Here is a 22164-nt window from a genome sequence, read left to right as displayed (position 1 = left end):
AAGGATTTTGCAGTTTATGTATTTATTCTGTTTCTGCAGGGTCCAGGGGAATGCTTATRTGATTAAACATTGGTTTAATGTGTCAATTCCCATTAATTTATTGTTAATTTCTTTCTACAGTCAAAAAGATGTTTTGCCTTAATGATTAGSCACACACTGTTATGGCTGACCATATAAATCTAATTTCTGTGGTAGAAAGTGCTAAAATGTCAATTCTAGCAGCGATCATCAGATTAGACATGGAGAGAGTGATGGAGGACTCAAAAAGGCCATGAGTGCTCTTGTGAGCCCCAGGGTGGGAGCTGGGGTTTGAGGTTTGACCCCCCACTGGCCCCCTAATTCAGGTCTGAATCCATGAGCTGACTGAATACACCCATTGTTCCTCCCTGCTGCTGCTGCACCAGGTTTTGGTGAGCAGTGACATTTGACCTGAACAGCAGCTTGGGATCCAGTGCATCATCAAGTTTACATATTACAGCTTTTGTGCCAAAGAGATCTCACTTACAAGAGTCAGAGATGCAGGTGTGACGCATGTTATGGCCACTGACCGCTTCTAATTTAATCAAAAGTTCATGACACAAATTTCTTAAAACTTACCATGTGTTTCCTCCTGCCACTTCCACATCTTATTTGCATAGACAGATAAAGCTTCCGGCTGAGCTCATGAGAGGAAAATGCAAGTACACAATAAATGCAGCCTTATGGGGAAGATAAAACCCAACAATTCTCTAGGTGAACTTAGTATCGGTTAATGCCAGGCAGATGAATTTTATTTGTAGTATGTATAATTGTTAATATTCCAAGAATTCTATGCTAACACTACAATTATTATTAATGCTTCATTTTCTAATATTACCGGATATATTATATTAATATTTTCAATAATTTTTCATATTGAGTTGGAGTAAATTAAACATTTCATTTAATCCACAATTTTTGAAGTAAAAGCTACAACACAGAATTGGTTTTTTTTCAAGCAGAGATGAAATACATATAAAAAATAAATATACAGTAACATAAATATATAAATACATCACTGTTTTTATAAATACATATATTAGAAGGCAAATCAACTTAAAAGCTGTATTGCTTCTCTGTGATTCTAGAGCAATWCAGGAAAATCCAGCACTTGCATTGATCTGACTAAGGCTACATAACCATCTATATTTAAACACTGAAGTTTGAAAAACCCCACAAGCTGACCTAAGCATTTCTCCTTTCCTTTCTATCACTTCCTCCTACAGCAATTCAGATGTCTAGCAGWTATTTTGCTTTTTATGCGTCTGTTCCCTAAGCTGTGCCTCACCACAGACTTCCACAAATGTTTGCACAGCATTGGGCACAGCTTCTGAGCAGCTGAAGTGACTATTTCCCAGCTCCTGTATTTGTCCCTTCAGCTCTCTGCAGCTCAAGTAGAATGGCAGGTGAATGCCAAGRCCTTTGTGGGGAAAAGGAGGTGGTCTCGGAAGACAGAGTGAGATTTGCCCTGGGAACAGGAGTAGCTGGAACAGAGGACACACAGGAAGCAGGAGGTGACAGACAGGCTGAACCCTCATTTTGGCAAAAGCTTTGCTTTCTGGGCCTCTGGGTGCTGACCGCACAACTTCTCAACTGAGAGATTGGAATGCGTCTGCAACAAGACAGAATTCCTAATTTTCTCCGAGTAACTTTATCAGTCCAGGAGCTGGAGCATTCCTCTGAACTGGAGCAAGTCAAACCAGAAATGGATGGAAGCTCAGCTTCAGTACACCTGAATCCCCCTCAGTGTGTCCCTTGTGTGGGGGCATCCTTTGCTACATACAAAGACTAACGGATCCCAATCAAGATGCCCTTTTGACTTTTGGGTTTGTTAGACAATGTGATGAGTCATGGAAAACCACTAGTTTCCATCGTGCAACGTGGAGAACACAAGTTATATCCTGCCTTAGAACACAGGCACGGGAGGTGCTTGCTTCCTTTTCAGCAGTCTTTCAGTAATCAGATTGTTGTGTAAGTGTTGTTCTGTTCACTGCCAGAGTGGTTTTACCAAGGTTTGGCATGGAAGGGCTGCTCACGGCAATACCAGCTCACTCAGTGACGTGATCCTTCAAAAGGAGCAGCAATTCCATTTGCAAAAGTCATCTCTGATGGATGGCAGGAAARAAGCTGCCAGAATCTCATCATGGATTTGCAGTTCCCATGGCAAAAGCCTGGATGAGCTCCTGGGCTAWGTGTTGAAGGGATGTAGAGGGAATTTGGGCAAAACACGGCACTCCCAGGAACGCCCCTTAGGAGTGCCTGGCCTTTGGGCTTGATCTCATGCCTCAACCTTTTCATGCCTCTTTTTTCTCTCTTACACCTCCTTCACACAGTCCCGATGAAACTAACCACTGGGGAAAAGTGGAGGGAGATGCTCCTGCTCTCAGAAAATATAATGGATTTATACTCCATTACAAACATCCTGTTTTTTAAGACAGATACTCACTCTTAGTTCAGGGGCAGGGCTAAWCATAGGTGGAGCAGGCTCTTGGCTTCACTTCTGCACTGGGAATTTCTGCAGATCCATTACCACCACAGGCAGGAAATAGCTGAGCCTGGAGATAAGGAGCACAAGCACCCACTGGTTTCACTTGGGGATYTGAAGGGGAATTCTCTTTTTTTCCCTCAAATATGAATAATATTTCAGCACATGCCAAAATTATACAATAAGGCTGYAAATAGTAACTAAGAAAAGTGGGATTTCTAATCAAATGTTAGTCTTTGTGTGTGTGCATACTTAYGTAAAGACACTGAAAGAAATCAAAGGAAAAGTCAGCAAAAAACTATTCCAAGTAAACTGGTTGAAACACCAACATCTATGATCTTACACAGGTGAAACCACATATTAATATAACATAACGTATGCATGGTAATACAACATAAGCAATAAACACAACCTTAAGTTCCTATCAAAATCCTCTCCTGGTTTTTTCTCCCATGTCCTCTGAAGATTTCAGAAAAGACTTATTAAAAACGTCTGGACTTACAGAGTAAACAAAATCAGTTTTGTTCAGCAGGTCATGTTGTTTAGTTTGCATATAAAACTTCCTCTGTCTATCATTTATTAACATGCACAACATGAAAAGAACAGGCACGATTTTCAAATCCATTCAGAATTCAAGATCTACTTTCCACAGAAAACTTTGAATACTGCAGCCTCAATTCCTTACTAGACACCAAGAATTAGTGATGAATTTRCTTTGTATCATGCCCCTTGAACAGAGGAAAAAAAATAACTAAAATGAAAATCCTTTGCATCAAAGTAATGCTGAGGTAAAATCCTGACCCAGTAAAATGCTTCTCAGTAATTTCTGCACTGCCTGATTTCCACTCTGGTGGCTTAAATCAGATAAGTAGAAGCTGTCACCATAAGTAGGAATAATAAATTCAGTATCTCAAGTATAGACTTGACATGTCTACAAAGAACAGTTATAGCCCTGAAGAAAATAATAAAAAATGATAACATAAATGTAACTGAAACCGTCCTAAGATTGTATTATTTGATAAGGATATGCTTCATAAAAACCACAAAATGCACAAGTCTACAAAAATAATTGGAATGTGTGACTATCACAGACATATTTTAATAAATTAATATATCATATTATTAGCTGCAGAATTCCTCGTCATCTAGGAAGAAATGTTGCAATGGTCATGTGACTCATTTTTACTGCATCTGGGAAATTCCTCTAACGCAATCTCCATGCTAGCAGAATACACAGGCTGGGCACACAACCGTGTATAAATAGGAATCAACAATGCTCACACACAGCAGCACTCCTCTGGGACAGGAGCTCACAGAACTACACCGAAACAACCCGGCAAAAACTCCTGTCCAACCATGAACGGCAAACTCGTGGCWGTCCTGGCTCTTTTCCTGATCTCAGCAGCTGTGTCTCAAGGTAAGCAAAGCTTCCCAAAGTCCCCTTGTCTGGAGTTTTGCCCAGGCACCTACTGAGATGCTTGTCCTTGCAGAGTAGCTTTCTATTTGTCTCCGTATATTAGTCTCTTGAGAGATTTTCAGCACCTCTTTTCAGTCAGAAATCTACTGTGTAGACCTTGGACTGAACAGTTACTGACATCTTGCGGGAAATATTTTAAGGATGCAACTTGCATTCACTTTGTTTCTGTTTCACTTGAAATGTATGTGGCTCTTCTGTGGCTAGAGACAGAGTTTTGTTTTGAAGTGTTTTAGTGTTTGTCTCCCTTCCCACACGAAGAACAGTTTATCATCTCGTATTTGTTGCTTAGTGAGCATGCTGCCTCAAGCAAGTAACACACATTAGGGAAGGGAGAGCAAACAATACGAGCACAGAAACATGGGCTAACCTCCAATTAATGAACAAATCTAGGGCTCTGTCCTCTGCAGAGTGGCCAAGTCTTTTGATCCAAATATTAAAGCTATGCAATTAACAGTGCAGTGTAATCAGTACAAGTAACCACAAAATATGAAKGTTCGTTTTTAAAAGATTTGTAACTTAGTTTCCAATGCACTTGGGTATCCAAGCTACCCTGAAACATAAGCAGCCCTCCCTGCAGTGAAGATTTAGGCAGCTCGGACAAATGCAATGTTTTAACAGAGAATGTTGTTGCAATAGAGCAGCTCTGTTTCATATCTGATATACTGRCCATAAGACCTCATGCTAAACCCTGATCTGCCTTTTCTGCTCACAGGTAGGACCCTGGCAAGGATGGGAACSGAGCTGCGGTGCCAGTGCATAGCCACTCATTCCAGGTTCATTCCCCCGAAATCKATTCAAGATGTGAAGCTGACACAGAGCGGCCCCCACTGCAAGAATGTTGAAGTCATGTAAGTAGTTCTGCAAGAGGCTCCTTCCTCTTCCCCTTCACTGCTGCCACTGCTGTAGAACTTTTAGGCTTCACAAATCCCACAGTCAGCATGCTGACCCCATGAAGGCRGATTTGGTTATCATTTGGAGAGGGTTGCTTTTAAGTGAAACACTTAAAAGTGGTTTTCACTGTCTCTATGACCTTACATATTCCTGAGCCGATCATTTTTAATCTGTCATGGAACATGTTAGATTTTCCTAATAGTAGAATTTGAATTTCATGGGCATGTCAGTTCTTAATACACAAGGTAATGATGTAGTTCAATCCTGCATTTATTAGGCAGGCAGACTCAAGGAGAAAAATTAAGCTCTAACAAGCAGATTTAGGAACCAGCCTGTCCTGGTCTGACTAGCACAAAGGCACTAAAATGTTAAAATCCTTATTCTGCTCAAACACCTTTTCACCACTGGAGGTTTCAATCATTGTGTAAGAAAGCTTTGCTAATATAAACAAATCCAAACCAAGTATTCATATGTACTGGGAAAGATTTTTGGGAATGTGTGACTGCTTTTACAGCAGAGACAGAGACTCACACAATTTTGGATCGTTGTAGGGTCCACAGCTGTGCAACACATAAAGCAAAACAGTCAAGTCTAACCTAGAGTAGTTGGGATGAATTTATACTATCTGATCTAAATGCAAGATTACATTATGTGGGTAAAACAAACCCATGTAGCAGTTTCCTGACTTTTCTTTATTCCCTGTTTTGCAGAGCTACTCTGAAGGATGGCAGAGAGGTGTGCTTGGAGCCCACTGCACCATGGGTACAGCTGATTATAAAGGCAATCYTGGCCAGGTAAGACCAATTCCCTCTCTGTTTGGCCAGTTGAGTGGCAAACCTCCCAGAGAAAGCCAATTGTAGGATTCTGTAATGATACTTCCTATTTTTTCTTAATCAGATTTAAAGAACAGGGAAACTTCCTGCTTAATTATGGAAATAGGCTTAGTTTTCCTGACTATGCTGCAGGGTCCTTGCTCAAGCCACTATGTCAGTACTAAACCTCTGAGTACCAGCAGCTCAGTCTGAAGGCAGAGAAACACAATTSTTTATGACCCTTTGAAAAATAAGGCTTAAAAGAAGTAATCTTCCCCTTATTTAGTTCCCATTTTTGAGTTAATGAGGTTCTTACTGTGAGAAGCTGCAGAGGTTCCCCAGCTGGACACCAGACATGCACACTCTGGGATTTCAGTAGTTGCTTTCAAAATAYCGACTTCATTCTCACTGTGCTTCAAGATAGCACATAGAATTGGAAAGACACCCCTCATTCTTAACTGTGCAATGCTAGGCAGTGATAATGGTCTTGAACCCTCTTTTAAATTATTCTTGTCCCTTGCCTCTCAACAGGGCTCAACAAAATTCTGACTCTCCTCTCTAAGAAACACCAGGACAGGAAAAAACCTGGGAACTGCTCCTACTCCTCCATCAAGAGAAATATTTGKGGAAAGCATCATTCAAGCATTCTTCCACCTCCTGCGTCAATGTTATGATGCTAATTCCCAATGGGTTTATTTATTTATCTATTTATTTAACTCTGCGTTTATTTAAGGAATTCTTGGACAATGGTCAGTGTGGTCCATGGGACACGGTGCCCATGATGCTGAAGGAAAAGTGGTTTGCTGAGGGAGACTGACAACCCTTGGCAGACACTTTAGCCAAACACGTGCAGTGGGGTGCAATGCACCTGTAGCACAGCTTATTYACACTAAGCCTTATAATTTTGCTATTTCACCAGCAAACTCGTGAATCCTCCTGCTCCCCTGGAGTGCACTTGTATGTTGTGTCAACAACAGCTTCCTGAACCATGGTCAGCCTGTGGCCAGACTGTGAACTGTAATGTCTAACTTGAAAAGCCAAACTTACAGAATGTGTAAGACTGTACTTGGTATTTATGTCYTGTGATTTCCATGGTATTTATAAATGTATTTATTGAGTAGCCTTTATGTAAGAGAGAAAACATTATAATTTATTGCATTTCTAGTGGATTTTTCATTCCTGCTATTCATTTCTGAAGAAATATTCAACATCTCATTACTCTGTACTTGATTGCATGCCTAATTAGCTACTCCATCAGCTAATAGAAAAAACTGCATTTTACATACACAGAATTTGATTGTGAGAGTGTAATTATTTCTATTACCACGTTATTAAAAGTTTTATATAAAAAATCCATTTGTGATCTGTTTGGTCCTTTAAATTTTCACTTGCTTTATTTGGAAATTCTGCTTTAGTTCTGCCAACCTGATTTCTGGAACTGCAATGAAAAATTCTAAGGCCATGGTACCATGACCATCCCAGTTACAGTAACCTGGCACTCCTGACTACACTAACAAAGTCTTAGGGTAGGGTAAATGGCCTACTTTCCTCTCTGCAGGCTGTTTCCATTCCATGGGCTCTGGTGGGCTGTAGGGCAAAGCCCCTTCTTTAACTGCCTTGCAGATAAAAGAGTTTTACACCCAGATGCCTAAACATTGCTAAGTGTCCACACCAGCCCCACAGTCGTAGATCTTTACTACAATAAAAGGCCACTGTTTGACCATCAAAATGGGAATTTGTGACCTTTACTTTGGGTACCCAAATAGCAAGCACTTGTCCTGGTGTAACAAATGCTTCCAATTCTGATGCCTGRAATGCAGTGTGCTGAGCACATGATGCTGGCCTCTCTTTAAAATCTTCCASAAGGAAACAGGCAATAAGAGAGAAAGTGTCGCTGTTGGCCAGACAGCAGACACAAAATAATAAACACAAAGACACACATATACACACACAAAAAAGTAACCCCTTTATTGTGGGACAGGCCTCTTTTATCCACTTTAGCAACCAGTGCATACATTTGTGTCAAACATACATTGGTCAGTGAGGCTGTCACTTTCTATTCATCAGCATAAGATTGGCAGGCTTGCAAAAGCTACAATATTAGTAATGTTTATAATTGTAAGCCACCTGCATTATCAATTCTACATTCCAATCTCTTTTTCTCCAAGCAGCCAAGGATGTGGTGTTTTTCTCCCATGCAAGCTGTTAACACTTCCTACAAGGAAGGGCATAGGTTTAAAGCCTATTGCTTTTGACTAGAGTATACCCATTTATTTGAGGGATGCACACTTTTATTTCACTTCTATTATGACCTAGATAGTAATTAAACAGCAGAAGGAATTTTKCTATGTAACTTTGTGATCCTAAGAGAGCTGTCTCTGGCTTGCTTCTTCTTGCAGACCCTTCTCAGTAAGACTGATGCTGGTCCTCTCCTTGACCCTTGTTWATCTGGYATCAGAGGAGTTCTGCCACTGCAAWGCTAAACAATGTGCCTCATGGCCCTTCAGCTGTCAGGCTATGCAGGAGTCAGAGGGGAAAAGGGCACCCTTTGGAAAGATGCAGACTGTGCAGTCAGCATCTGTGTGTGCATACATGTGCACATCTGTGTACACAGCAGGGAGCTGGCAGGGCTGATCAAGGGTTAGTGCATTTGCACCAGGGAAAGGATGCACTCTGGCATTTCACTGCAGTTAACTACATGCTCTTGTCCGTCTCCTTTTCCCAAATTCATGAAAGTTTCTGCTCCCCTTGGTCACTTCATTGAGCATATCAACTGTCTTTCTACAAGACTGTCAGAACACCACTGCACTTTACAGCTGCCCTGTGCATTCATCACCTTCCTYTCATTTCACTGCCCTCCACATAACRAAATGCAGCAGAGGTGTTTATATGTCCTTTCTGTCCTTTGCTCTTCTCYTGGTCCCTTATTTCACCTTGCTTTCAAACCACTTTTGCTTCCTTCTTTCACCTACAGGTTCTTTTGGGGGGCAAGAGTAGAGGTGACTACCAACTAGGCAAGCARTGACCTCATGTCATTTCCTTATCCTCAAACTCCCCCTCCCATGCCTGATTGCTGGAGTTCTGCTCTTGTATCGAGAAATGCAGTCTGACCCCTCAAGTTTCTGTGGTTACTGTCCTTGTAATAATGAACATTCTCTCTAATGTATAAACATTGCAAACTATAGAGGAAGTCATTGAAAGAAACACTGGAAAGTCCCTGAAAAATACTTCTAACTCTTGTTTAGAAGAACAGAGAATGCAAACATGRGTTTCTCAGCCTCAACTTCTCTGTCTGTGCTGAATATTGACTAACATAAACATAATGTTGGCTAATATAAATACCATTGGTTTGTGTTAGGTGACAAATGCACGATCYATGCTTTACTTACTTTTGATTATGGATTGCTTCCCATTCTAAAATGACWGCATTTCTTATGCCCTTAACATGGGAAAATCCCATTTTCCCCAGCAAAATTACACACAGGACTGACTTYATATTGCAGATTTTTTTCAAGTCTTGTTTATAACAAGCTATCATGAGCAACACTACAGGAATTTGATCCTGGCAATGTCATGAACAGAGAGACAGGACATGTGAGWGAGAGCATGGRTCACCTGGGCTTCCTTTTACTTGGYGCAGCACTGCTTGAAAGAGTAAGAATGTGTGAGAATGAGCCACCGTGTGGGGGCAAAGYGCAGGCACAGATGAAACAATTACAGTGCAGTTAAAAGGATAGGTTTCCAACTGAAAGCCAGTAGCTATTCCCAGGTGCTCAGAAAAGTACTGCCACCTTCTAGAGAGGCAGATAATTAATCATATGCAATAGATGTGTGATTTCTGYTCTCCCTTTGGTCAGGCTTTTGCAGAAGTAAAAAATAAAGGAGAAGCAAGATATACCAAGCCCAGGGAAGGACTAAAGAGCAGAACCTGAAACACCACCTGCCACCCGTTGCTCTYACTGAAAAGTAAGAGTTTGTCCATGCAAGTGTCAGACCTTGGTGTGAAAAGCATTTAGTCACCCAATACAAACAGTGACAATCAAGTGACTTGTCAAAAAACCTGATGTTTGAAAGCTTTGTGTTTGATTTATCAATAACCAATAAAGTAATGAATGCACAGCCACGCAGGCGGTTCATTGCTGAGCTAGACATTGCCAGCAGCAAACCAGTAATTGAGCCAATAAAAACATGTTTGCTGAATTACTTACTGCATCCCTGTTGTCAAAATTCTRTCAGGTCCTCGTTTTCTGCTTTCTTCTCTGTTTGGTACTTCACCTCTGACAGCAAAGTCCATCATTCTGCAAAAGAGAAGCAATTTATGTGAGCAATGTTCACTGTGACCACAACTTTAATAAAAAGAGCCAAAGAAAGCAAGCTTTATTGTAGCTGGATCGTATTGAACCCTGCTGCTTTACCCACYCCTAGTTAACACCAAGGAAAACCCAGGTGGTTTTTTCAATATACAGGTCTTTCACCAAAGTCATCAGGAAACTCACTTGAGGAAGAAATGTGGGAAGGAGCTGTCAATGTACCTGCACATGCCTGACCTGTTAGTAGGCCAAATGCTACAGAGTCATTACTGTGTTGAAAAATTCTCTTAATACTGTTCTTGCTCGGAGGAAAGGACGACAGAGAGCATGAAATGTCTTCTGATACTAAAACGACTATTAAAAAAGGAATAAGAAGAAAATGCATGACAGGTACCTTRTATAGCTTGTTTCAAATAGTGTGTGCACCAGGAATATGAGCCGGGCCATCCAGATGGAAAGTCTACTGATGGAACAGTGCTTCCCTAGAAAAATGCAGATTCAAACAAACCGAAAACTTAATTAGAAAGCCATGATTTTGTCAAGTTCAAGTATATATTCAAGTGTTAATGGCAAAGTTCATCTAAATTAAACTAATCTTAGCTCACAGCAAAACAGTTTTTGGAGCTAAATATGCAATATGTTTGTACTTCATGACAGAGCTGGATCCCCAGCAGTAGTTATATGTGTTAAGGAGCAGCACCCTGTCATAGCCGGAGAATACTATGAAAAWTACTGGTGTAAGTAAAAAGAGGTAACATAGTGAGGATGAGAGGATACTAGCAGTATATAACCTCTGACTTTAGACAGTACTAGGTAGCAGTGACTTTACATTTTGCAGATCAGAAAATAAATCATTCCTAATCAAAACCCTGGAGAAAATAAGCCTGGTCCCTCAGAGAGCCATGTTAAAAGATTTCTAGGCCATGATAAAAGCTGACTTTAGACTTGTACCTGGGACACATCCTCCAAAGCCATTCTCGTGCAGTTAGGCAAGGTACTCACTTGTTGTAGTGTGACATCTCTTGTTTAATTGTCTTTTAGCTTTCCTGGGCCTGCCRCCAATGTATAGTTGCCACTACAGGTGCCAAGACAAATAAATACCAGCTGAGGAAAGTCACAGAGCCAAAGTCTGCAACAAAGCAACTGAATCACTTCCTTCATGTAATGAATTAACAACTGGATATCCTGAAGGTGATTGAGCCATGTGGTTTATTCCCTTTACATACCATGTCAGTGCCTGCCTGAGCTGGGACTGCTTTCTGTGCCCTGCTAACCCCGAGACCCAGGCTAAGGACACTGAGGGATTTCACAGAATCAGAGAATSCTGGAGTATCTTCACAGAGCAGCTCATGCGRAAGAGCACAGGCAAAGTGRGTGACTTGAACRGGTTTTGAATGATCACCAATWGTGGTGAGTTCTGTCCCAGATTCRCTGACACCACCACTCACRATAACTAATTTAAACTTAATGYAAGATGATYTTCAAGRCCCCCTTCCAACCCAAACCACTCCACRATTCTGTCTGTACCACTTGCACCCAATGCACGGCAAACTAATCTGCAATGAAAGAGCTACAGCAGCAGATAGAAAAGAATTCAGCTTTTGAAAGTGTTATTGTCTGTTCCCTGTCTTTTCCTTACTTGCTAAAGGGATTATGCCAAAGGAAGTGGAGGGAGACCAGGAAAAGGATATAATTCAAGAGAGCTCTGCTACAGCTCAGCCTTGTTGTTGCTWTCATCTGGACTGAAGAGACCCTACTCACTTTCCCATGGAAGGGAGCTAGAAGTGATCTGAAGTCTGCAAGCACTTGCTCAGGCAGGTGGTTGTAGTAATCCCAGAGAAGTAATCCCAGAGACACACATTTCCCTTGYTCCAGGCCTTTTTGTGCAAGTACTGGCACACAGGACTGGGTTCTGTACCATCTGCTGCATCGCAGCATGTCCAMGACCTCTCTGACTGCTGCTCTTCTTGGCACATCACTTTGAGGGAGAGCTGGCTGYAGAGTTTCACACATTGCTGCTCCATGTCTAAAAACAGTCTCACACTCCAGACCCCAGGAGACTTCTGGTATTTCCTCAGCAGTAACCACTGTGGAATGAGCCTGGTGGGTCAGTTCTTGTGAGCAGTCATGCAAGCATAAAGCCAAGCGCTATCACGTAGACTGTCCTTACTCATGTGTACAGTGCAAGAACAACGTGTAATGTGGCTGYACATGAGTGACAAGGAGTGATCTGCCCCCCCAATCCATTCAGAGCTGGATGTGCCAGTGATGACCACAAGCAGATTATCTGTGCATCATCCTACGTGCTTATTGCCTCAGTTTGCTAYAGCTGGGCAAATCCTTTTTCATTCTAAGAACATGGCACTTCCTCAGGACAGCCAYATGGGAACTCGCAGTCTAACGTTTGTGTGGCTATAACCTGGAGGCAATGGTGATTCCACCCCCATGATCTCAAGGGATCTCAAGGGATCCCAGGGAAGGCTTTTTATTAGTGGCTCCCCGTAAGCTGACCATGTAACTTCCTTTCAAGACCAAGTTAAAGGCCAGCAGCTTCCAAGGATGTCATTATCAAGCTGYRGCTGGAAAGGGGCCCAAATTAATCMTTAGMTATTTCCTGATAACATRGRGCAATCACCRTTTGCTTGTGACMTAGTCTTCCTACAGGGCTGATCTCCTGAGGGACTAAGCCAGCAGCTAYATGAACCAGCTAAGCTGTAGACAATGAAGCTCAGGAATGAGTCTCTGTGTCCCACCTGTTTGCTGTCTACTGAATCCCCTGCTAGGACTGCTTTACACACTGTATAGTATCTCTTATGRGTCCTGACTTGGTTTTGTTTTCAGACAGTAAATCTAATCTAAGGCATKTGGGGAGCTGGGGCAAGACACACAGCAGCCTGACCCCAGAACAATTTGGTTTGCTGAACCCCACTCAAGTTCACAATTGCCTGAGGAAGAAAATAGATCAGCTACAAAAAAAAACCCAACCCAAAAAACAAACAAACAAACAAACAAAAAAACCCAAAAAACAAAAAAAACCCACCAAAATAAATTAACAAACAATGCACAAAATTATATTTCTTACTAAAACTTATTACACAAGGAAGTGTGRCGACCATAACTGAACTAAACCTATGTGTAAATAAAACTCAGAWAAACTGCATCTTATTTTCATTAAAAGCTCACAGAAGACTGCTTTTTTTTTGCTTTTGTATAACAGAACTTGCAAAATGCCTTGACAGCAATGAAGAAAAAGAGAGTGACTGATGTGTGCAGAGCGGAATGGAAGGCTTGCAGTAGCGGAGTGTAGGAATGGAAATCTGAGGGTCTCCTAGCCACAGCAAAAAAAAGATGTGCAGTTTTCAAAAGGCAGGTGGAGAAAGGGGTGCTSAGGGGAGCAATGCCGAGTGAATAAAAGTGTGTGATTGCACAGGGTTAGGCAGCAAAGCAAGCTCYAGAGCCAACTCTCCTTTGGCTCAGCACCCTGCAGCGTGAAAGCTAATGGAGAACCCCACAAAAAAAGTCTCAGCTTCTTTGAGAGAGTGGGGTCCCAGCAGACCCTGGGCAATCCTCGAGATGGTGCAGAGCCATGCTTCCCTTGCTCCCTGACCTGAAGAAGCCGCTCTGCCGGGGSCAGCCCGCTCTTCTCTCTCCGCCCTGCTCCTTCAGCACCACACGCACACCGGTGGAAAAGAGCCAACGGGACAATGCCCCCCGGCTCCACTCCGGGAAATTCCCCGGCAGCTCCCGGCAGGGAATAAAAGCACGGTTGGGTAAAGGGGCCGCCCCGCCGGTTTCCGCATCCCTCCGTCKCCAGCACCAGCTATGAACCCGCACCTTCGCCTCCTCGTCCTGCTGGCCACCGCCGCTCTCTGCCAGGGTAAGCGGCCGAGCCGGAGTTACCCATCCGTCTGCGGCCGGGCCTCGGCGGGGAGGGGGTGCGCGGGGGACCGGGGAGTGTCGGGGGACTCCGGAGCTGGGGCTCAAAAGGTTCCTCCCGCCCGCCAGGTGCGCCGCTGGCCGGGGAGCTGCGCTGCCGCTGCGTGCGGACCGTGTCCGAGGTGATCGCGCCGCGGCGCCTGGCCCGCCTGGAGTTCCTCGCTGAGGGGCCGCACTGCGCCGTGCCCGAGGTCATGTAAGTGCCTGGCCCCGGCCGCGACCCTCCACCCTCCGCCCCGACCTCACTTTCTCCCTGTCTCGCACGCAGAGCCACGACAAAGCAGGGACAGATGGTCTGCCTGAACCCCATCGCGCCCTGGGTCAAGCTCCTGGTCACCAGGATACTCCGCAGGTACCTGCCGGGCCGGCTGCTGCCAGTGTGTGGGGTCAAACTTTGCCTTTRGAGGGGCTTAAACCCAAGAATAATGAGCCACATTCCACCATTGATTCCTGTAGGGAAATCTGGCTAGTTACACTAAAAATGTGCCCAGAAGCTGGCTTTGTCGCGAAGAGACAACCCAGCAGGTTGGCAAGTAARGTATTACACAGCAAATGCCTGATTAATTGCAAATCTAGCCTCATTATGGTCCACCATCACCATCAGGCATCTTTTCCACACCTCCTACGGGATTTATTATCCTAGGGGACTTATTATCTTGGGTATGGAAGAAAATGTAAGGAAATATTTCCTGACTGACTTTACAAATTGAATTCTGCCTGTTGCAGTTCATCTAACAAACTCTGAGGGAAGGAACATCTCAGAACGCAGTTACCTGTGTTTGCCACAAGATACCAGGAAACAGATGCTATGAGAAGAGAAGAGCTCAGCTCTCTAGTTTTGATAAGTTTGTAGATTGCATGTTCTATGTTTAATCTCCCCTCCTCATATTTGTTATTGCCTAATTCTATGTATGGATTTATTGACTGAGATAAAGGGATTGAATCCATTTGATAAAAGAGCAGAAGCTTTGCCAGACACCTCTCAGCAACGTTCTCAGAGTTTGTTCCACATTTGTGCAAGCTCCTTCTTGCCAAATACCATTTACCAATAAGTTATTATAAAACAGCATTAATATCTGAAAAGGAGATGGGCCCATCGTGGAGATGGTTTTGYAAATGTCTGCAAAGAGTGTGAGGGGAGAGGTTTGAATGGATTGTGCAAATAATTGGGGGAAATCCTTCTGTTAGGAACCACAGGAGTGCTGTTGGGTACTTAACATATCAGTGCCTGTCCAGGGTTAAATGGGAATAAAACCTGGTTCAAGCAAAAATGTTTTGCTGAATCTTTTTTCTCCACTCCAACTCACCAGCCTTTACTGCAAAATRCCTTGGATCTTTTTTTCACAAGATCCCATGCAATGAAATCACAAATTTTGCCCCTGAAGTCTTGCTTCTATTCAATACTTCGATGGGTTTTATGATTTCTATGAAATTGTGGGGGTTTGTGCCATGATTGGTTTGGATTTTAACCAGAYAATGTTGGGATTGGTTAGTTGGTTTGTTTTTAAATGAGTTTACATTTAAGTATTTGGTATTTATGCTCAAGATCTAAAGGAACAGTAAATGTTCTGAAGAAACTTAGATATTTTATGTCTACTTGTATGACATACTGTCATAACTCAAAAAGAATAAGTAATTTTCATTATTCTGCTTTCAAAGGTTGTATGTAAAGAGGTGGATTTTTCATGATAATGTAGTGAAATATATGATGCAATTAAAATGTTTTCCTGTTGAAAAATATACCGTGTTTTTTTTTTTGTGAAGTCCATGTTAAATGGACCTGTGTATCTGTCAGTTGGGCAAGTGGGATGCAGGGAAGCAGTGACCCCTGGGCGCATGAAAGGATTCCTGCACACACCTGCAGACCAACTCTCTCTGAAGGGAACTTTGTATTAAGTAAATGCATTTTTATATTCAGGGGCATATTATTTAAACCCTGCAGTCAGAGCTGCTGATGTGAGGAGAGATCAGCCCCAGGGTGGATGCATTGAATGCAAGCACATCCCTGCAATCTGCAGGAATTTCTATTCTGTTTTAACTTGAAGTGGGGTTGTGTTTAAAGTTAGGCACAATTTGCTAGGTGGGAAGTAGCGACATTGTATCCTATGGTAAGAAACAGTAAAAGTTTGCAACTTTTACTTTGTTACCAGGAAAAAAATTGTTCAGATCTCGGCCGTAACAAGGATCCCTGACACTTTTAAAAGACAAGAATCCCCATGTCTGGATTCCACAGTGCAAACAATTTCCTCCATCASTAGATACACAGTACTTGTTTAGCAACTGACAAATGAATTGCTCTTTGCRCATGTTATCMAACAAAACCTTATCTGAAGGCACARCTATATCTTGGCCATATTGACATGGCTGAGTTCTGAGTGTTCTGTTACACCTGAGGRAAGCTCGCTTATCCTCAGAACACGGGACAGACAAACTAAGGTGCATGGAAATCTGTGTCCTTTGCAAGAACTAGAGAAAACCGTAGATGATAGAGAGAACAATGTAGAAACTTCTGTTCCCAGCCTCGCCAGGGCCACAACATACCCATGATTTGAGAACATGAACAGTTCTTTCCTTTCCCAGCCACCATTATGTTCCTGCCATTTAAAGGTGACCTGAAACTRTTGCTCCCTCTTCAGAACCTTGAGAAAGTCCTGCCTGCACTGGCCACCACTCAAAAAAACTCCAGTATGTCTACACACGTAATGGCTTTTCCCCCAGGAATGATCTCCATCTGAGATGATCACACTGCCCCATTGCACAATGTCTGTCTCAGGGGCAGCATGGATTCCAGCGAGAGCAACATCCAGCTTCCCTTGTTCACAGCAGCACATATGCAAAAAACCCCAAGGCAGATTTTTCACTTTTCCTGCCTATTACATGCCAAAGACCAGGCCAAAAAAAATCTGACAATAACCAGATTATTTCAAAGGTGGAAACATACAGCTTACATGCAGGAATAGATGCCTATTTTATATACTATTTTTGAAAACCATGGCTCAGTAAAAAATTCTACATTTTTTTTCCCTTCTGCTCAATATCATATGTTTCTCTTCCAATGCAAGTTAATCTACCACAACAGCAATGGAAATATCTTGTGCAACTCTGGATTTTTGCCTCCCACCCAATTTCCAGCAGGAAAGTACATTGCCCAACAAAAAACACTAGTAAAACAGGACACATCAAAAGCATCTCAGGTTTCTCAAGTCCTTCCATTTTTTAAAAATTCTCAAGATGTTAAGCATGAAGAAAGTTAATCTTCACTGTACCCTAAGATATTCAGATAAGTGCCTGTAGATAAGTCAAATGTGTGTCACAGTAAGCATATCATTGCAACTTAGAACTCCAGTTAACACTTGCAATTGATTTTTCTTTTTTTCCATGGAACCAGAAAGAGGGTTTGGTTTCCACACAGAATTCCAGCTTTGAGTAAATAGCATATTCTGTGTTATATTGTAATGAACTTGACAAACAGAAAACATTTATAAAATATTTAGAGGAATGACTAGGAAATTGTTTTATACTCCATAGCTGCAGACTGTGGAGGCAAAATGCTTTCACAGAGGAAACAGAAACTGCTTACTCTGCAAGTGTACTCAAAAATTATGACTGTCATTATCTGAGCAATGTGTCTGTCGTTTGTAAAGGCCTTTCCACGAAAGCAGGAAAAGTCCTTGAAAAATATATTCCATTTAACATTAAAACCAGAGGAACACCTGCAAAAACMCAGCCAAACACCTTGTACCATGGATCTGAGCTCACTACTCTCTTCCATACAGAAAGAGTGCACTCAGAAACTGTCACCTGCAAAGACAGCAACAATTATTATAAGGTGTAGGGGGTTKTGCCACTACTGTTTGATTAAAGTAGCTGAACACATTACAAGTGAAGGAGCTATACTTAAACAATTTCCCCAAATTTCCCCAAGGATAAATAAAAAGCAGTTTCTTATAACCTCTGCATAAATGGCTTGGCACAAAACAAAGAAATAGCATACACGTTTTTTTAAATAAAGCTCCCCTACCGGCTGACGAGATTTACCTTAAGAATGAGCTTCTCCCTCCCTCAGCATCGCCCTTCCCTCAGCACCGCCCTTCCCTCAGCACCGCCTTTCCCTCAGCTCCGCCCGTCCTCACGGTCCCCGGCTCTCAGCATCTCTTGTCCCTCTCCATCTCCCACCCTCAGATTCTCCCGCTCAGCGCTACCTGGATCCCGCTGCTTGTCCCGGCTCTTTCCCTCGTCCTTTGGCTGAGGCGCCGCTTCCACCCGTGGGGTCCGACCGACATGGCTGCGATCACCACAGGCTCCTTCTCCTTCTCCTTCTCGGCGCCGCTGCTCCCGGGCCGTGCGCTGCCGCTGAACCTTCACCCTCCCGGCTCCCCGGGCCGCCGGCAGCGCCAGCAGCTCCCCTCGCAGGGCCGCCAGGCACTCGGAGCCCATCGGGGACTTTTGCTCCTCGCTCCTTCCTCCTCACTGCCCTCATCCTCCTCCTCAGTCCCCTCATCCTCCTCCTCAGTCCCCTCATCCTCCTCCTCACTCCCCTCATCCTCCTCTTCCCCCTCACGCAGTGGCGGGAAGCGCGCGAGGGCAAAAAGGGCGGGAAGCGCCTGAGGGGACGCCAAGGAACATTCTATCAGTGTTTGGGATCGAATGTGAAACGAACGTTCTGGTATTACTTTTAAGAAAGGAAACAAAATAAGTGCCAGTAAAATCGGTGATGAACACTYACAATGCCATTGACAAATATTACTGGATCATTTAAATCCATGTTTTCATGGACAAACAAGGAAATAATTTAGGTCTGATTTATCYGAAGTAGCAGTTTCTGTACTACAAAATAAGAGGCTGACAATAACTATTCCGACTAGAAGTAGCACCAACTCTTTTTACATAGTGAGGTTCTCCAAATTGTGTAATATATTTGCATAAGTGTWTGCTATTTTGAATTTTTCACTGGTTTTCATTAGTAAAACAAACTAGGCATTCCATTGGGATTGCAAGGAATATAAAATGTGCTCTAAATTTAAGCAAATTCTGTTCAGACTTTGCCATTTCCCAGGGCAGTTCAGATAGTCTCARTTTGTACTAGTGAGGAGTATTTGCCTTGCCACGACTCTTTCTGAAGACTCTGACTCCTTACAGGACTCTGCAGCAATGACAATGAGGTGATGCTTGAGCTCCCTGCCAGGAGTACAACAGCAGAGAACATGGATTTTCAGCCTCGGGAAGCATCTCCTAAGCTTGATTGACACATCTTAATTTGGTTTACGTTGTCTTTTGGCTTCTTCTAAAATAATCATTAAGAATTACAAATGTTGCCAAGCTACTACTAGCGTGTAGTCTAACCATACAAAATTACCAATTGGCTCTGATAAGGAGATCTTCTGGTGGATCTTACATAAAAGTTTATTCTGTTACAGGAAATAAAATCTTTTTTTTTTCCTTTTTTTTTTTTTTTTTTTTTTTTTTTTTTTTTTTTTTTTTTTTTTTTTTTTTCTGATTGCAAATCATTCAAACAAACCCAGCATTTTATGCTGCTTTTACTTGGGTATGCAGATACAATTATCACTGCTACTCAAGTCAATAAAAGGTGTCTTTATGAATTTAAAACAAAACAAATCCACACTGAAGTTCCCATACCTATTATGTCCATTAGATCTAATCACTAGGTGACTAAAAGGTTTGGGAAAGCACTCATTTTTAGACAATTGCGGAAAGTAACTTCACTCCAGATAAGTCACATAACTGAAAAAAACCCCCTGGAAATTATATAATACCAGGTTATCATTTTCAATGTATTTCTCAYGTTAAAAGTTCAGCAAAGATTTTGTACTGCTGATGTTATCTGTAKGAGTGTCCCTAAGATCGTGGCATTTTCTCTATTGAAAGTTGTGTGCATTTTTCCAAAGCATTTTGAAAATTATGCAGACCTGGAAAGAGTTATGCATGTACATACTACAGTGGGTATTCCCTCCTCTATCTTCCCAATGTCACCATATTCTATGTGGGGAATTAGACACACTGTAGCAGTAGTGYGCCACTGCTCTATAGTTCCCGACTCTTCACATCTGGTTGGTTGGGGGTTTTTTAGGTTTTTTTTTCAAACAGCAGAAAGTTTGTATCCAGAGAGTTAAAATTCTCTACCTTTCCGTTGCTGACTTGTGCGCTTTTTCTGTCAGGCAAGAACCGATGGCTGCTGCCTAGGTTTCCATTCTGGAGGCTGCACAGGTGTTTCGTTCAGAGCCAACAGTGGAATGTGGGCGTTTATGATGGAGATGAGAGGCTGGACAGGGCTGAACAAACTGGGAAAAGCCGTGCCTGCCGTGCCGCTGGCGGGGTCCGTCCCGAAGGGCGAGGGGAGCGGGAGCCGAGCCTGCCTTCCCCTCAGGCGCTTCCCGCCCTTTCTGCCGCCGCGCGCTTCCCGCCACTGCGTGAGGGGGACGAGGAGCATGAGGGGACTGAGGAGGAGGATGAGGGGACTGAGGAGGAGGATGAGGGGATTGAGGAGGAAGGAGCGAGGAGCCAAAGTCCCCGATGGGCTCCGAGTGCCTGGCGGCCCTGCGAGGGGAGCTGCTGGCGCTGCCGGCGGCCCGGGGAGCCGGGAGGGTGAAGGTTCAGCGGCAGCGCACGGCCCGGGAGCAGCGGCGCCGAGAAGGAGAAGGAGAAGGAGCCTGTGGTGGTCGCAGCCATGTCGGTCGGACCCCACGGGTGGAAGCGGCGCCTCAGCCAAAGGACGAGGGAAAGAGCCGGGACAAGCAGCGGGATCCAGGTAGCGCTGAGCGGGAGAATCTGAGGGTGGGAGATGGAGAGGGACAAGAGATGCTGAGAGCCGGGGACCGTGAGGACGGGCGGAGCTGAGGGAAAGGCGGTGCTGAGGGAAGGGCGATGCTGAGGGACGGGCCATGCTGAGGGAAGGGCGATGCTGAAGGACGGGCGATGCTGAGGGACGGGCGGTGCTGAGGGAAGGGCGATGCTGAGGGAAGGGCGATGCTGAGGGAAGGGCGATGCTGAGGGAAGGGCGATGCTGAGGGACGGGCGGAGCCGCCGGTCGATGTGACAGGGACGTGGCGCCTCAGGCTGGAACCACGCAGACGATGCCCCAAACTAGGGCTTCAGCTGCAGCCTTTGGTTGCAGTGACTGTTCCCGTCAGAGTGGAGTGAGCAGACACTGAGCTCCACACACAAGCATGGATGCCCCTCACAGTTGCACCCTCGTGTTTTCTGAGGGTGAAGTCTCGTGGAATTGCTTGCAACTCGCATATTGGTGCTTTCTGTCACTTTAAATGGCAGATTACATAGGAAAAAATTCTCTGTGGAGAATGGAAGAAGAAAACAATGCGAGATCTGAAATGGCATGTGACATCATGCCAAAGTAACAATATCACACTCACCAGCCTTCTAACAGTGGGCAAATTCCTTATAAAGTTGGGAAAAGCTTTGGAAAGGTGTGTCAGCTTAGTGAGGCTTCATGTTCTGCTATGGTCCTGGCAAAATTTTTGAAGAGTTTAGTGTTTCTGAAAGGAATGTGGCTGGGGTGCTTCCACAGAGAGTGCATGCCGGGTTTTAATGGTTTGCCCTTTCTAAAATATTATTCTTATCAAATTATGCCCTAAATAAAACCATCCCATTGTATGATGAATGCTTCTCATAAAATCTGCTATGCAAATTTGGACTGAAAAAGTGATGCGCTTCGAAAGTATATTGGTTACAAAATCATTGATAGATTTAGGCGGAAGCAAGCATAATCTTGCTTTCTACAGCAACAAACTGTCTATATAACTTGGACAGCAGGATACTGGGTATTTCTGGAAAAAAATGAGCAAAAGTGAAAGTCACAGGGGTATTGTGTCTGTGACAGCTTGTGTGATACTGTGTGCTGTGACAGTCTTAAAATGCGCATCAATAATCCAGATTGTGCCTTTACCTTTGTATATACATTATTAGAGGATTATACGTTATAAAAGGATAGTTATAAATGTTATTTGTAAATGGGATGCTATGTGGGAAACAAGCCACCAGGAGGAGCCCATCCCACACGTTGGTGTCGCCTTACACTGACTCCTCTCACTAGTCTGGCTTTTCGAAGTTTAGATAAATGCCGGGGCGATCATTGTTGATGGTCTTAGCTGCATYTCTTGCTGTGTGATCATTATCTGAAATGTAAAATAAGAACCTCCAGGTCGCATGTTTTAATGTATTTTGACCTTCGGACGCGCTCCTGGATGGTGGTAGCAGGGA

General features: G+C 43.5%; 2 protein-coding genes across 3 annotated transcripts; both read left to right on the top strand.

Moving 5' to 3' along the window:
- The first annotated feature begins 3741 nt into the window (after positions 1 to 3741).
- Positions 3742 to 7025, top strand: LOC130582876 (interleukin-8). Its single transcript, XM_057381825.1, has 4 exons — positions 3742 to 3920; positions 4693 to 4828; positions 5582 to 5665; positions 6215 to 7025. The coding sequence occupies exons 1-4, from the start codon at positions 3860 to 3862 to the stop codon at positions 6243 to 6245; spliced, it is 312 nt and encodes a 103-aa protein (XP_057237808.1). The 5' UTR covers positions 3742 to 3859; the 3' UTR covers positions 6246 to 7025.
- A 6671-nt stretch (positions 7026 to 13696) lies between these two features.
- On the top strand, positions 13697 to 15650 carry LOC130582870 (growth-regulated alpha protein-like). Of its 2 annotated transcripts, XM_057381819.1 has the most exons (4): positions 13697 to 13870; positions 13999 to 14125; positions 14198 to 14281; positions 14656 to 15650. In XM_057381819.1, exons 1-4 carry the CDS (start codon positions 13816 to 13818, stop codon positions 14672 to 14674), a joined length of 285 nt encoding a protein of 94 aa, XP_057237802.1. In that variant the 5' UTR covers positions 13697 to 13815; the 3' UTR covers positions 14675 to 15650. The 2 variants fall into 2 exon arrangements, with proteins under 2 accessions (XP_057237802.1, XP_057237801.1); XM_057381818.1 differs by having other exon boundaries at positions 14198 to 15650.
- Positions 15651 to 22164: the final 6514 nt, after the last annotated feature.

Source organism: Malurus melanocephalus, unplaced genomic scaffold (assembly GCF_030028575.1).
Source record: "Malurus melanocephalus ecotype Western Australia unplaced genomic scaffold, MMel_1.1 scaffold_533, whole genome shotgun sequence".
Lineage (NCBI taxonomy): Eukaryota > Metazoa > Chordata > Aves > Passeriformes > Maluridae > Malurus > Malurus melanocephalus.
Note: the sequence above shows the minus strand (reverse complement) of the source record. Positions and strands in the feature narration are given on the sequence as shown.